Below are 16745 nucleotides of genomic sequence, written 5' to 3'. Positions count from 1 at the left end.
AAACTCAGGCAGTCAAAATAATTCAGTAGGTCCTCACCATTTGTGGATTTGCAGCTTTGATTACAATTATTTGTGGTCTGTGGCAGGACCACATGATGTGGCTTGATGCTTCTTCTCCTTAATTATGGCATCAAAAGAGGGGGGGATGATGAGCAGAAATAAAATGCTAGTTAACACTTTATTTTTATTACTGTACTGTCTTCCACCTGTTTTTACTTCAAACACACCATCATAATAATTACATTGTTAAATTTTGTAGGAAATGTGGGTTTGCTACTGGGAGGCAGCAACCCCCTGCTTCCTAGTATTCATAGATTTTGCCATTCATGATGACCCTGGGGACAGATCTCCCACAAATGGTCCACTGTACCAAGCTCCAAGTTCACATTAAACATCAAACATTCTAAACATATTTTGTCGAAGGCTTTCACGGCCAGAGAATGATGGTTGTTGTGGATTTTCCGGGCTGTATAGCCGTGGTCTTGGCATTGTAGCTCCTGATGTTTCGCCAGCAGCTGTGGCTGGCATCTTCAGAGGTGTAGCACCAAAAGACAGAGATCTCTCAGTGTCACAGTGTGGAAAAGATGTTGGCAGGTCATTCATATCTACTCAGGAGGGGTGGGGTTGAGCTGAGTCATCCTGTAAGAGTTTCCCAGGGTGTGGAATACTAATGGAGGGAGGCTTCACTGTATCCTGAGGAGGTTCTTTTGCATATGGATTGGTGCTTGATGTGCTAATCTTCTCCGCAGGGCTATTGCCGGGTATAGAGTGTTTTGTTAGCCTGGTGTTTTTCAGGACTGGAAACCATGCTCTATTCATTCTTAAAGTCTCTTTTTTCCTGTTGAAATTGTGCTTATGCTTATGAATTTCAATGGCTTCCCTGTGCAGTCTGATAAAGTAGTTGGAAGTGTTGTCAAGTATTTTAGTGTCCTGGAATAGGATACTGTGTCCTGTTTGAGTTAGGCTATGTTCAGCCACTGCTGATTTTTCCGGATGGCCAAGTCTGCAGTGTCTTTCATATTCTTTTATTCTTGTCTGGATGCTACGCTTTGTGGTCCCGATGTAAACTTGTCCACAGATGCAGGGTATATGGTAAACTCCTGCAGAGGTGAGGGGGTCTCTACTGTCTTTTGCTGAATGTAGCATCTGTTGTATTTTTCTGTTTACATCGGGACCACAAAGCGTAGCATCCAGACAAGAATAAAAGAATATGAAAGACACTGCAGACTTGGCCATCCGGAAAAATCAGCAGTGGCTGAACATAGCCTAACTCAAACAGGACACAGTATCCTATTCCAGGACACTAAAAGGCTTGACAATACTTCCAACTACTTTGTCAGACTGCACAGGGAAGCCATTGAAATTCATAAGCATAAGCACAATTTCAACAGGAAAAAAGAGACTTTAAGAATGAATAGAGCATGGTTTCCAGTCCTGAAAAACACCAGGCTAACAAAACACTCTATACCCGGCAATAGCCCTGCGGAGAAGATTAGCACATCAAGCACCAATCCATATGCAAAAGAACCTCCTCGGGATACAGTGAAGCCTCCCTCCATTAGTATTCCACACCCTGGGAAACTCTTACAGGATGACTCAGCTCAACCCCACCCCTCCTGAGTAGATATGAATGACCTGCCAACATCTTTTCCACACTGTGACACTGAGAGATCTCTGTCTTTTGGTGCTACACCTCTGAAGATGCCAGCCACAGCTGCTGGCGAAACATCAGGAGCTACAATGCCAAGACCACGGCTATACAGCCCGGAAAATCCACAACAACCATCATTCTCTGGCCGTGAAAGCCTTCGACAAAATAGGTGTGCTTGCTAGAGAATGACACTGAGAGATCTCTGTCTTTTGGTGCTACACCTCTGAAGATGCCAGCCACAGCTGCTGGCGAAACATCAGGAACTACAATGCCAAGACCACGGCTATACAGCCTGGAAAATCCACAACAACCATTCTAAACATATTCATGTGTACAAAAACACACATGCTGCACAACAAACGATCACTCATGAGAGGGAAAAAGAGGGTAAAAATAGAAATGTGAAATAAATAAAATAAATAAAGGCGGACTGCATAATTAGAAATCTGTTTTTATTTTAATGATGTTTTTAAATGTTTTATGGAAATGGAATTTTTATTGTATTTTAATGGATCGTGATCCGCCCTGAGCCTGCTCACGGGGAGGGTGGAATAGAAATGTGAAATAAATAAATTAAAAAAGAGAGAAAACAGAGGCTTTACCTGCCTGTCCAGTGAAGCTCCATTCAGGGGTGGACTTAGCCACAGGGTACGTGGGGCAGCTGCCCTGAGCCTTCTACTGGAAGGAGCTGTGCTGGGACTCCCTACCTCTCTGCAGCCAGCTGCCCAGCTGCTGCCCTGAATCTTCTGCCCCTGCAGAGTCTCAGCTGACACCCCCCCTATTGCCTGAGACTCATGCAGGGGGAGGGAGATCAGCTGTATGGCAGTGGGTCCCCAGCTGTCCTACAGCTTATTGGCCATCCCCATGCTGCCTGTGCGATTTTGGGCCAGGGGCCTCAGAATCAGTAAGTCTGTCCCTGGGTACAGTTCCCTAGGCAAAGGTCTGAGTTTACAGGTGGCAAATAATCCAAAGTAATGTAAGGGGGAAAGGAGCAGAAAAGGATGTGATATGGGCTAGACTTGAGGTTGCCAATCTCCAATTGAGACCTGGTGATCTCTCAGAATTACAACTATCTCCAAACAACAGATTAATTCCCCTGGAAAAAATGGCTGCTTTGAAGGAGACCCTGTAGAGTTTCTCCCATCCCCAGGCTCCACCCCTAAAATCTCAAGTTGGCAACCTAGCTAGAGGGTACCCTATAGCAACACAAAACTGGGTTTGAAGTAGATAGGGTGCAATAAGAAGATCTCTAGCAAGCACACCTAAGTTAAGAAATATTTGAGAATAGATTCTGGCTCCATTTATAGGAGGCTTTCATTAGAAACAAAAAGACACTGCTCTTTCCAGTCCTAGAGAAATGAGAAGAGGCAAGGTGAGTTTACTGAGATGCCACAGGTTTGAACAAGGGAGAGGAGGGGGGTGGTTAGGTCTTCCCTGGCAACTGGCAGGAGGTGGGGGTGGCAGGTACTTACATGTGTGAGTGTGTGACCAAGTGCCAATAGCCAAGGTTGATAGTGTCATGTGACCCAAAAGTGATGTCATCATGCCAAGGCTGTTTTCTTGGAATCAACAAATTTTCTTGGTATCAACAGTTTTCAAATGCTGTTAATTTTTCTTATTTAACAAGTCTGATTTTTTTTTAAAAAAAATTCTCAGAAATGGTTAGCATAAGTCCATTCAAATGACATATTTTTTATTCCAACCCTTATTAACAATATTCTTGTTATTGATTGAGTTGCTCTGAAATAGTAATTTTCAGATGTCAAAACAGAGTTCTTTATCTAATCATCTCTGACTAAAAGTATGCATGTTTCCTAGTTGTTAGGTCTATTCAACCTATGTTCCCTATCATTTTTTCTAGGATGGAGTTGGTGTGGATGAGAAGTTGTCTTTAAGACGGGTAGCTGTTGTTGAAGATTTCTTTGACATTATCTATTCCATGCATGTGGAAACAGGGCCTAATGGAGAACAAATCAGAAAACATGCAGGACAAAAAAGAACGTACAAAGCAGTAAGTAAAACAAGTTCAGCAAAACATCGATATACCTGGAAACTAGTATCAAGATGACATAGATGGATTAGCAATTTCTTGCTCTGAATTTCACTGAATTCTTAATTATTCTTTGTTTCTCTTAAATTGTTATACAAAATCTATTGATCATATGCTTAAGTACTAATCACTAGCCACATATTTGTGCTGCGTGATGTTATGTATGAATAGCATGCGAATTATTTGAATTAGTTTTAATATGGAAATTGTTGTAACATATGGCACTTGGGTTCCTTACTCTTGCTTTGGACATTCCTAGAGATGTAGGGGCAGTGACTGGGGAGGGCAGTATTTGGGAAGGGGAGAGAGCTCAGCAGGGATATAATGCCATTGAGTGTGCCCTCCAGAGCTGCCATTTTCTCCAAGGGAACCAATCTCTGTAGTCTGGAGATCAGTTGTAATTCAAGGAGAATTCCAGGCCCTGCCCTGAGTATGGTAATCCTATATGGCAGTATATAGGATTACAAGTACAGAAGAGGGCAAGCAAGATAATTAAGAGGTTGGAGCTTTAGAAAATATATGATATAGAGGGTGATAATATTATGCATAGGCTAGAGAGAGGTGACAGAGAGAACTTCTTCTGTCTCCCAAAGTGCTAGAACTCAAGGGAATCCAATGCAGTTGATGAGCAAGAAATTCAGAATGGATAAAAGGAATAACTGCTTTAAACAGTGAGTGATTAAAATGTGATTTCACTGCCAGAGGATGTTGTAAAGGAAAGGTAGCAGCTCCTTCTTGGATCCCAAGGGGAGATGTTGCTTCCCCAAAGGTGTCAAAAAACAAAATTTAAAGACTGGCAAGTGAATCCTCACTGGCCAGGGTAGAGTGCCACTATCAGCCCTTTGTTCTAACCCACTGCTCAAGACCAAGAGGCAAGTCTTAAGTCCTCTAAGTATTAACAGACAAAAATCAGCCTTGCAAGGTAGGCTGTTGCAGGCTGAGCCCAGACAACAATTACTTGGGTAGTTTATGGCAAATTGGCCAAGGTACTGGATTCCAACTGAAGCTTTCACAACACAGTAACTCCACACAAATATGATTAAATGATATTTATTAAAGTAAGTACAAAATACAAATAAGAAGCATAGAAGTGTACACTCAGGACAAGCAAAAATAAAAAAGGCTAATTAGGTAAACTAACATACAATCCTATTCTAGATACTACCTTTAAAGCAGATCTCAGAATCCAAAAGGGAGCTTTAGGCTCTGAAGTCCAGAAAACTAGAGAACAAAGACAAAATGGGCAGTAGCTACAAAAAGCAAGAGTTTGATCCTTCAAGTAGGGTTGCCAGCTCTAAGTTGGGTAATTCCTGGAGATCTGGGAGGTGAAACCTGGAAAAACCTGAAGAAAGCAGGATTTGGGGAGGAAAGGACCTTGGCATGGCATAATTCTGTAGATTCCACCCCCAAAATTAGCCATTTTCTCCAGGTGAACTGATCTCTGTGGCCTGGAGACCAGTTGTAATTCTGGGAGATCTCCAGCCACTACCTGGAGACTGGCAACCCTACCTTCAAGTGTTCCAAGAAGGACAAAAGGTAGACTATGAGACAACTTTTTAAAGGCCAGCTGCCAGCAGCAGGTCTAAACATCCAATCAGAAAGGGCTTAACCTATGACAACAGGTTCTGCAGTTGCTTGCCTTCAGAGGTGGGGGAAGAATGAATCACTCCATAATGCCATCTGTTATTGAGATGGAATACTAAAGCTATCCTCCCTAAAGCAATGACCTTGGGAGTTGTAAGATTTAGCACCTGCAGGTACCAAGGCAACTTCTTATCTGTCTGGGAACTGACTGTACCATCCAGTCTCATGGATCCAGAGGAGTTAGCTGTGTTGGTCTGTAGTAGCAAAATAGTAAAAAGTCCAGTAGCACTTTTAAGACTAACCAGGGCTTTTTTTCTGGGAAAAGAGGTGGTGGATCTCAGTGGGTTGCCCTCAGAGAAAATGGTCACATGGCTGGTAGCCTCGCCTCCTGATCTCCAGACAGAGGGGAGTTTAGATTGTCCTCTGTGCTGCTCAGCAGCACGGAGGGCAATCTAAACTCCCCTCCGTCTGGAGATCAGGGGGCGGGGCCACCAGCCATGTGACCATTTTCAAGCGGTTCCGGAACTCCATTCCCCCACGTTCCCCTTGAAAAAAAGCCCTGAGACTAACCAACTTTACTGTAGCATAAGCTTTCGAGAACCTCAGTTCTCTTCGTCAGATGCATCATGACAAAGAGAACTGTGGTTCTCGAAAGCTTATGCTACAGTAAAGTTAGTTAATCTTCAAGATGCTACTGGAATTTTTACCATCCAGTCTCAGACTCCCAAAACAAAACTTTCCCTGCCCCAGGGTTAATAAATCCATCTGCATCTTAGCTAGGCCAAAAGCCTGAACCAAAGTGTTTGAATTGAACAAGAAATGAGCTAGACAAGTGAGTTCCTTGACAGATGTGTGATGCCCACAGGCATAGACAGCTTTAAAAGGGGATTAGACAGATTCATGGAGATTAGGTCTGTCAGTGGTTACTAGCCATGAGGACTAAAGGGAACCTCCACATTCAGAGGCAGTAAACCTCTGAATCTGTCAGGCTATGGAAGACAGGATATGGCAGACAGATCCTTGTACCATTGCAACAAGAAGTCCAGGCTCTTCGTTAAATGGTTTTATTCAGAAATCAAATCATTTCCATATATATGTCCATAGGATTACTCAGAAGCAAGGTAAGCATCTAAGCAGTGAGAGCAAGATTGACAGGAATAGTGACATGTGGAAAAATCCTTCCTCTTAACACACATGTTTGCTCCTTCACCCCCCAACAGTAAACAGGACTTTTGGCATGCACTCGGTGTGAGAACGTCTCACATATTTGTACTATCATGTGGAGTCACTGAGAAAGCAAGACATAGCAATGCACGGGAGTGAGTAGTATACAAGTTCATGAGTACTGAGTTTCTACAGTCCATTAGATAAGCACCTGTAATACGACTGTGAAAGAAACAGTTATGGCGTTGGCAATATAACATCATGGTACAGTATGAAACATTGATTCAGAACAACAGGTCAGTGGCAGCATTAGTATTGGTATGGATGGGGCTCAGACATGACAGAATCCCAGTGCTAGGAGGCAACATCAGGGGCAAGTCTCTGCTTTTATGCACTTTCATTGGCCCTCCAGGACAACTAGTTGTCTATTGTATGAGAGAGGATCACTGGTGGGGTTGCCTGGCAACCAGTGGGAGATGTGGGACAGGAGCTTATGGGAGGTGCAATCATCACCTCCAGAGTGATGACATCTCTTCCAGTGTGCTCCAGAAGATGCATCATTGTGTCATGGCCGGTAACTGTGAACCCCATTTTGCTGCATGAGCAAGAGATCCACCACCATAAGCAGGAACCTGATAAGCTTAACCAGTAGCATGAGCCAGTATGGCTTTTCTTATATTCTTATGTTAATCTTAACTAACTAGGTACATTTAAATATAATTGCATTTTAATGAAGACATTAGATTTTTTATGATTTTTAATACTTTATTCACCACACACACATATATATACACAATCAGACTTTTTACATCATTTCTTATATATATGAGAAATAATTATAATATATTATATATATTATATATATTATATATATATATAATATATATAATAATTATAATATATATATGAGAAATAATTGCTGATGCATGCTGATACATACTTGTGGATTTATAGCTATTTAGCTGGTTGTTATACTTTTAAACATGTATTTATTATTGGAAACAAAATCTTTTAACTAAAATGGTTAAACTAGTAATAAAAATTCCCCCTCAAAGTCTTCCACTTTCACTTATAAAATTTCACCTCAAATAAATACTATATATGGAAAACAAGGGTATATAGACAGAAATGTGATTGGGTGGCAGATAATGATGACAGATCAAAATAAGATTACACTTTTGGTAGCTGATTCCTATGTTAACTGACCAGTGGCATATCTGTAATGTAGGCTGTGACTGTTATTGAACCTCCTTCCTAACAATTTTGCTGTCCTGTGCTCACTGTCAAATCTCCTCAAACTTTGTTTCCTGTTCTTGCGCCATCCCTCTTGATACTATTGAATGGTGTATGCTTACATCACTGTGAGTGTGTGGTGTGTTAGAGCTTTTTCTTGGTACTATTACAGCTCAATCCTATGCCCCAGGGTAGCATCGCCACTCATGCACTGACGTAAATGGGGTGCTGCTCTACAGCCCCCTATGGACTTTTTGCAGGAGAGTCCCACCAGTGCCAGAGCACAACAAGGCGAGGTGCAGCCGCTTCCAGGAGCGCCCACCCACCATTCCCCTGACAACCCCACTCACACTAGCCAATGGCCACACCCCTCCCCTGCCATCCAGGCGAGGGGCAAGCAGCGGTGCAGCCAATGGGGAGGCCACGATCCCTGCTGCTGCCAGAGAGCAGGCAACCCTGCTAGGGAGGGGGGCAGAGGTGACAGTGAAGGTCCAGATCGAACACCCACCCTCTCACCCGTCCAGCCCCCATTTCCGATGAGGGCCAGTCCAGTGGCTGCAGCTTGGTGGGCCTGCAAATCCACGCTGCCCCCACCACCCACCACAAGAAACAGGTTCCCCCTCCCACAAGAAACAGGTTCCCCCACCACCACAAGAAACAGGAACACCCACCCTCTTGTCAGACTATGGCATTCCAGACACAAGAGTCTGTCTTACTCTCTTCTGCAAGAAGACAAGGTCTTTTGATTTCAAAAGGTTTTATTTTGAAAGACAGCATTCAGGCCCAGACATCCATATTCCAGGATTTGAGATCCTGGCTGAACAAAGCATTGTTAGGAATGAGGCACAGAACACTAGCCAAGGTCGGATCGGCTTGAAGAAAAGATAAGACAGTATCCTCTCCCATGGAATCGGCTCCTTGCAGGTGGTGGGGCCTAGAGGGAAAAGAAGACTAAACAACTACAGAATTAAACATGGCGTTACTCAGATTGCTTCCTTTCAGGCACTATACGAACAGACCCTGACATATGGTCTAGCGGTTAGGATTCCTAACCAGGATTCCCACCCATCCAGCCCCCATTTCTGATGAGGGCCAGGCCGGTGGCTGCAGCTTGGTGCGCCTGCAAATCCACACTGCCGCCTCCACCCCCACAAGAAACAGGTTCCCCTTTCCTGAAAAGTAGGGCCAGATAGTACGGAACTGATCTCTGTTGCCTGGAGATCAGTTGTAATTCTGGGAGATCTCCAGCTATCACCTGGAGACTGGCAACCCAAGGTAGTCCCCAGGTTCTGGAGAAGCAGGTGGGGGAGGCGGGGTCTTCAAGGAGTGACAGGAACACCCATTGATAACCATGTGGGAGGCCAGGAGGCCATTTGGAAGCCAGGGGAATGAAAAGCGCGCACAAACTTGCTGCGGCGCCACTTGAACACATCACTGCATCTCTACAATGCAAGAACGAGGGCTCGACCTCGACAGCCATGCCCCAGTACTGGGGAGATGCCCTTCCCCAGCGTGGACTGACAGGCCCTCCCCATGCCAGATAGCCCAAGTCCATCCCTGCTTCCACAAACACCCCCCCACCCCCTGGCAGCAACTTTTCACGTGCAGCAACCATCTTCCTGGCTTTTCAGATGCCAGCAGCTTAGACTATCAGAGAATGAAAGTCCTCAGTTCCCTCCCCCTGCAGACATTCATGGGCCACACTTCAATTCCCACTCCACTGCCTGAAGTTACATTGAGGGGAGGAAGGGGACAGGGAGGCTGGACGGGGCGCCACTTGATACATTTGCGGGGATGTGTGAGAGGACGAGTGACAGGGAGTTGAGAGGGCGGCTACTGGCAATGTCAGTCAGGCATGCATACACAGAAGTTTGTTGTTTTTCAACTTGTTTTATTAAACTGGAAAAAGTGCCAATGAACCTTGGCTGGAAAGGGAGACAAGGCATTTTGTGCAACCCTCATTCTGTGCTCCCAGGGGCAAGGCTAAGATGCAGACTGCCTTGAGATATTACTTCCTGGGCTGGATCTGAATGACACTTGCAGAGGATTACCTTGTGGGGGGGCTGAAGCAGACATGCTCGGTCGTCTCCTGGACAAGTCACGACATGCCTGCAAGGGAAAGACACACACGTGCTGCAAATAACGCAGCCCAGTCCATGGCAGAGGCAAAACCCACACTCCAACATCTGAGAAGATGCACATAGCAGAGAGCAGCAGCCTCACAGGTGCGGCTAGTGACCAGCTGATGCAAGACCCTCTGGCGAAGAAGCGCTCTGCCTTGGGATGATTTTACCTTTAAGGGAGAAAGTTAACAGGTAGTTACAAACACCTGGTCAAGAGTAGTTTTCTGGGCAACTGCCTCTGGAGCAGGCAGGGGCTGCCGCCACCGTCCTCTCCCCCGCCAAGCCTCACCTGAAAAGGCTAGCGGTCAGGCAAATTCAGGTGATGGGGCAGCCAGCACAAATCAGCGAGCCGCACCACCCCATCTCTTTCTTACCTGTAAGTGCTACCTTGCTCCTTACTGAGATGGAACTTCAGAGTCAGATAACCTGCAAGGAAACTTGAGTGGTTATTGTTAGTTAGCCAGACATTCTGGACTTTGCCCTTCTTCCCTTGAACAAGTGCAAAGTTCTCTCTGTTTTCTCACTAAGTCCTCCCAGTGCACTCAGTGCCCGCCACCATGAGTACACTTTCTCCCGCCTCGTGCTCAAAGTACCCACGGCAGAAGGCTGACGGGCAGAGCTTTTGGCCATGTGCTAACTTACCTGAGGTTATGAGCAGCACAACCGGACGTTTTGTAGGGTGCATGAGCAGCTGATTGGGTGTGGGGAGGGGGGCTCGCCCACCCCGGAAGTGGACGCAGATTGGCTCCTGTGGTAGTTCCCATCCTATGCTCCTTCAGGCCACAGGGGGCAGAGCTGGATGCCAAGAGAGGGGCTCAAGTTTTCCTGTTCAATGGGCACCTATGGGCTGCACCTCCTTTTTTCATGGTGTAACTCTGCCACTGGAAGGGGCATTCCCATGGCTGGAGTGAGTTTGGAAGCGGACTAACTCATGTCCTGCCTCCTGCCCTGTCCCCTCCTGTCCCGGCGTGGGGACTTGTGCCAGACTTGCACCTCTGCCTGGCCGCCAAGCATGCCCGCCTGTGGTGGCCCGTCTGCAGTACTGCATCTCGGGCGGGTGCTGGCGGAGAGAGATTTGCATCAATGTAGGTGCCATTTACGCCCATGAATTACATGACCAGTCATATGATGGTTAAAATTAAATATAACTGTGCCAACTAGAGGTGGGCACGGACCGGCATCTTCCCACGGACCACCGGTCCGGGGTTTGTGGGCTTCCACGGACCACGGTCCACGAACTTTTAACGGACCGGGTCCGGTTCGCGAACCGGTTCACGAACCGGTTCGGGTCAGAAAAGGCCTGGTTTTCCCACACATTTTCACTTCAGGCGACTTTCCCCACCAAAGGTTCTCATGCAACGCTCCTCAATTAGCACTTTTCCAAAGAGACAAACAACAATTGCCCCTCCCCTATTCTGACTGACCCTTACCCGCCCTTGGGGCAAGGAGGGAGACTTGTGCTCCTGTCCAGGAGAGGTGGCTGCACACAAAACCCACCTACATGAGGCTGCATCAACAAGAGATGCCCTTCCTGGGGCATCTCCATGATGGGAAATGAATGGATGGACTTGAGTGAAAGCCAACTCCAAAACAGGAGATCATGCAGCAATTCAAAGGCCCCTTGCTGGAATGGAAGGCACGCGAGGGAGGGAAAGGATGTCTTCCACACCTTGAGGGAAGGAACTCATGCTACCCTGTTCAGAAGGAGCCTCTTTGGGCAGTGGACAATGAGTCCCATTTCAGTGATGCGGTGTGTCAGCTTGCTTGCTTTCAAGCAAGCTGACCTGGACCACTGTCCTCCTTGTCACCGGACTGTGGGGATTGACCCTCAGAGGGGCCCTTGCGCTCACGGGAGCAGGACAGTCGCCGACGAAACCCACTTCACCGAACGTGGCAGTGTTGTCAAAGGAAGGATATGCTGGTTGGGGTTCGAGTGGCTGGCGAGAGGGCGGCCACCATGTGGGAGAGGTGGGTTTCAATGGCAGCCACCCCCTCCCTGAGGCGGCCCCCTTCACTGGCCCTGATTGGGCTTCGAGTGGCGGGCAAGAGGGGAGCAGGGTGGTATTCCCCACCAGGAAGGAAGGTGTCTACTGGCAGCGGCTGCTGGGCCTAGCAGGGAGCGGGGGGTCTGGCCGCTCGCCGGCGGCACCCCCCATGTGCCCGGCCGCCGGGCCAAAGGAGAGCGGGGCAGAATGGGCCCGGCAGGCCTGGGGAGGCGGGGCCCAGCTGCCTCCCCTGAGGGGGCGGGGGGTCTGGCCGCTCGCCGGCAGCACCCCCCATGTGCCCGGCCGCCAGGCCAAAGGTGAGCGGGGGGGAATCCCCACAAAGGAAGGGAGGTGGGTGAGGACGGCAGCTGCCGGGCCCGGCAGGCCTGGGGAGGCGGGACCCAGCTGCCTCCCCTGAGGGGGCGGGGGGTCTGGCCGCTCGCCGGCGGCACCCCCCATGTGCCCCGCCGCCGGGCCAAAGGAGAGCGGGGCAGAATGGGCCCGGCAGGCCCGGGGAGGCGGGGCCCAGCCGCCTCCCCTGAGGGGGCGGGGGGTCTGGCCGCTCGCCGGCGGCACGCCCCATGTGCCCTGCCGCCGGGCCAAAGGTGAGCGGGGCGGAATCCCCGCAAAGGAAGGGAGGTGGGTGAGGACGGCAGCCGCCGGGCCCGGCAGGCCCGGGGAGGCGGGGCCCAGCCACCTCCCCTGAGGGGGCAGGGGGTCTGGCTGCTCGCCGGCGGCACCCCCCATGTGCCCGGCCGCTGGGCCAAAGGTGAGCGGGGCGGAATCCCCGCAAAGGAAGGGAGATGGGTGAGGACGGCAGCCGCCGGGCCCGGCAGGCCCGGGGAGGCAGGGCCCAGCCGCCTCCCCTGAGGGGGCGGGGGGTCTGGCCGCTCACCGGTGGCACCCCCATGTGCCCGGCCGCCGGGCCAAAGGTGAGCGGGGCGGAATCCCCGCAAAGGAAGGGAGGTGGGTGAGGACGGCAGCCGCCGGGCCCGGCAGGCCCGGGGAGGCGGGGCCCAGCCGCCTCCCCTGAGGGGGCGGGGGGTCTGGCCGCTCGCCAGCGGCACCCCCATGTGCCCGGCCGCCGGGCCAAAGGTGAGCGGGGCGGAATCCCCGCAAAGGAAGGGAGGTGGGTGAGGACGGCAGCCGCCGGGCCCGGCAGGCCCGGGGAGGCGGGGCCCAGCTGCCTCCCCTGAGGGGGCGGGAGGTCTGGCCACTCGCCGGGGGCACCCCCCATGTGCCCGGCCGCCGGGCCAAAGGTGAGCGGGGCGGAATCCCCGCAAAGGAAGGCAGGTGGGTGAGGACGGCAGCCGCCGGGCCCAGCAGGCCCGGGGAGGTAGGGCCCAGCCGCCTCCCCTGAGGGGGCGGGGGGTCTGGCCGCTCACCGGCGGCACCCCTCATGTGCCCGGCCACCGGGACAAAGGTGAGCGGGGCAGAATCCCCGCAAAGGAAGGCAGGTGGGTGAGGACGGCAGCCGCCGGGCCCGGCAGGCCCGGGGAGGCGGGGCCGAGCCGCCTCCCCTGAGGGGGCGGGGGGTCTGGCCGCTCGCCGGCGGCACCCCCCATGTGCCTGGCCGCCGGGCCAAAGCTGAGCGGGGTGGAATGCCCGCAAAGGAAGGGAGGTGGGTGAGGACGGCAGCCTCCGGGCCCGGCAGGCCCGGGGAGGCGGGGCCCAGCTGCCTCCCCTGAGGGGGTGGGGGGTCTGGCCGCTCGCCGGCGGCACCCCCCATGTGCCCGGCCGCCAGGCCAAAGGTGAGCGGGGCGGAATTCCCGCAAAGGAAGGCAGGTGGGTGAGGACGGCAGCCGCCGGGCCCGGCAGGCCCGGGGAGGCGGGGCCCAGCCGCCTCCCCTGAGGGGGCGGGGGGTCTGGCCGCTCGCCGGCGGCACCCCCCATGTGCCCGGCCGCCAGGCCAAAGGTGAGCGGGGCGGAATCCCCACAAAGGAAGGGAGGTGGTGCGGGGTGGTCTGGCCCTACGGGAGTGTGCCAGTACTGTCACTGGGGGAGAGTTGACATTTGCCCTTTGGGTGGCCTGATTCCCCCCTGCTATCGGGAGAACTCACCTGAAGTGCCAACTGCTGATTTAGCATCCTTCGGAGGCAGCTGACGTGACACCTTCCTGCATTTTCAGAAAGGGGCAGAGCGTGTCACCCTTGAGAGGATTCAGGGAGGGACTGGATGTGTCATTGGGAGGAGAGGGAGGACCATGAAGTACCACAAATGGCCAGTATCCTGAAGTCAGGGACCCACCCCCGAGGAACATTTCGGCGGCAGCTGCCGACCTCACCCATCTTCCTGCCTCACCAGAAACGATGAGATGGACAGCGGTCGTGCCTTAGCCTGTTCTGTCATACAAATTATACTGGAAGTCATTGAGTTCATAAAGAATAAGAGCAGGTACTTAGAAGGTGCCAGGGACAGGCCTTGTAGTTGGGAGGGGGATAATATATGTTTGTATAAGCTCAGTCAGTCATCATGTGCCTTACACTGGTTTGTTAAGACAGAAATCATATCAAGAAAAAGAGGAGGGACTTAGAAGGTGCCACGGAAAGGCCTTGTGTGTCTGCTTGCTTGGGTTAGGGGCAGAGCTCTGACCTGGGCCACTCTCCTCGTCACCGGACTTTGGGGACTGACCCTCAGAGGGGCCCTTGCGCTCACGGGAGCAGGACGGTCGCCGACGAAACCCACTTCACCGAACGTGATGCAGTCAATCAAGGAAGCTCATCATGTGCCTTAGACTGTTTCTTCAACGTACAAATTCTAATGGAAGCAGTAAAGTTCATAAAGAATAAGAGGAGGTACTTAGAAGGTGTCAGGGACAGGACGTGTCGTCAGGAGGAAGACACCAGGGACAGGGCTTGTGTGTTTGCTTGCTGCCGCCAAGACAGGGAGGTGGGTTCTGGCGGCGGCTGGCCCCTCCCTGCGGGGGCCCCCTTCACTTGCCCCGGTTGGGGTACGAGTGGCCGGCCCAGAGGGCGGCCGCCACATCGGAGAGGTGGGTTTCGACGGCGGCCACCTCTCCCTGCGGGGGCCCCCTTCACTGGCCCCGGTTGGGCTTCGAGTGGCCGGCCCAGAGGGGGCGGCCACCACGTCGGAGAGGTGGGTTTCCACGGCGGCTTCCCCTCCCTGCGGGGGCCCCCTACACTGGCCCCGGTTGGGGGTGAGTGGGGAGAGGGCGGCCGCGAAGATAGGAAGGTGGGTGCTGGCGGCGGCCGACCCCTCCCTGCGGGGGCCCCCTTCACTGGCCCCGGTTGGGCTTCGAGTGGCCGGCCCAGAGGGGGCGGCCACCACGTCGGAGAGGTGGGTTTCCACGGCGGCTGCCCCTCCCTGCGGGGGCCCCCTACACTGGCCCCGGTTGGGGGTGAGTGGGGAGAGGGCAGCCGCGAAGACAGGAAGGTGGGTGCTGGTGGCGGCCGACCCCTCCCTGCGGGGGCCCCCTTCACTGGCCCCGGTTGGACTTCGAGTGGCCGGCCCAGAGTGGGCGGCCACCACGTCGGAGAGGTGGGTTTCCTCAGCGGCTGCCCCTCCCTGCGGGGGCCCCCTACACTGGCCCCGGTTGGGGGTGAGTGGGGAGAGGGCGGCCGCGAAGACAGGAAGGTGGGTGCTGGCGGCGGCCGACCCCTCCCTGTGGGGGCCCCCTTCACTGGCCCCGGTTGGGGTTCGAGTGGCTGGCGAGAGTGCGGCTGCCACGTCGGAGAGGTGGGTTTCGATGGCGGCTGCCCCTCCCTGCAGGGGCCCCCTTCACTGGCCCCAGTAGGGGGTGAGTGGAGAGAGGGTGGCCGCGAAGACAGGACTTTGTCATCAGGAGGAGGATACCAGGGACAGGGCTTGTCATCAGGAGGAGGATACCAGGGACAGGACTTTGTCATCAGGAGGAGGATACCAGGGACAGGATGTGTCGTCAGGAGGAGGAGGAGGAGGGGGCAAGTCCCACAGCTACTGTACCGAGAGTCTTCCTTTCCTTAGCCGGGGGTCCCACCTTGGAACAGTGTGGCAGCGGCAGCAGATCCACCTTCTTGCCCTGCCCTAAAGGATTGTTGGGACATGACATGTCATCATGAGGGAGGGGAGGGGAGGGGGAGGGGGAAGGTCCCCCAGCAACTGTGTGTTCTTCAGCTGAGGCTCCCACCGAGAACCAGTCTGTGACGTTCGCCGGCAGCACCCACCTTCCTGTCTAGCCGGAAAAGGATTTCTTGCACACGACGTGTCATCGGGCGGGGGGAGCTCCCCTACAACCGGCGGGCCAAACTCCATCTCGTGGTTAAGCCCTGTGTGGGTGGTGGAGGAGGCGAGATTTGCCCCACGGAAGCCTGATCCCACAGCTACCGGGTGTCCTCACCTGAGGCTCCAGCTTCAGAGACAGTCCACGGCTGGCAGCATCACCCACCTTCCTGCCTCGCCAGAAAGGACCATAGTTGCAGGACACATCTCCACCCAACTGAAAGAGGTCCCGTCCACATTGTCAACCAAATGCCGGCCGCTGTAAAACCGAAGAGAGCAGCACAATATCCGAAAGCACCCGACCCCACCCACACACCTTCCTCCCTCACCGGAAAGGTCCACTCACAGTTGCAGCACGACACATTCCCCCCACCCAGCCGAAAGAGGTCCCGTCCTGGATCCTCCACATGGTCAAGCGACTATATCCTTCAGATGCGGGATCACACAACCTGGCAAACCCAAGAGAGAGCAGCACAGATGCCGACATCCCCCGACTGCAACCACCCACCTTCCTGCCTTGCAGACAGATTCGTCAGTTGCAGCATGACACCATCCCACCCTGCCCTCGCGGGAGCAGGACGGTCGCCGACGGAACCCACTTCACCGAACATGATGCAGTCAATCAAGGAAGCTCATCATGTGCCTCAGACTGTTAGTGGGGTGTCGTCGAGAGGAGGTGGAGGGCCATGAAGTCCCACAGATGCTTAGTGTCCGTAACCAACCGTCCCACAACGTTT

The 16745-nt window shown here is 52.6% G+C and overlaps 1 protein-coding gene across 3 annotated transcripts in view; it reads left to right on the top strand.

The window, feature by feature from the left end:
- Positions 1-16745, top strand: part of NOL4 (nucleolar protein 4) — a 310646-nt gene that overhangs the window by 62846 nt on the left and 231055 nt on the right. For all 3 annotated transcript variants that reach the window (XM_054986049.1, XM_054986048.1, XM_054986047.1), the window contains exon 2: positions 3513-3662. In XM_054986049.1, the coding sequence (XP_054842024.1) occupies positions 3513-3662 (150 nt within the window). The remainder of the gene's footprint in view (positions 1-3512; positions 3663-16745) is intronic.

The sequence above is a fragment of the Eublepharis macularius genome, chromosome 7 (genome assembly GCF_028583425.1).
Source record: "Eublepharis macularius isolate TG4126 chromosome 7, MPM_Emac_v1.0, whole genome shotgun sequence".
In the NCBI taxonomy this organism is placed as follows: domain Eukaryota; kingdom Metazoa; phylum Chordata; class Lepidosauria; order Squamata; family Eublepharidae; genus Eublepharis; species Eublepharis macularius.
This window is presented reverse-complemented; position numbering and strand designations above follow the sequence as displayed.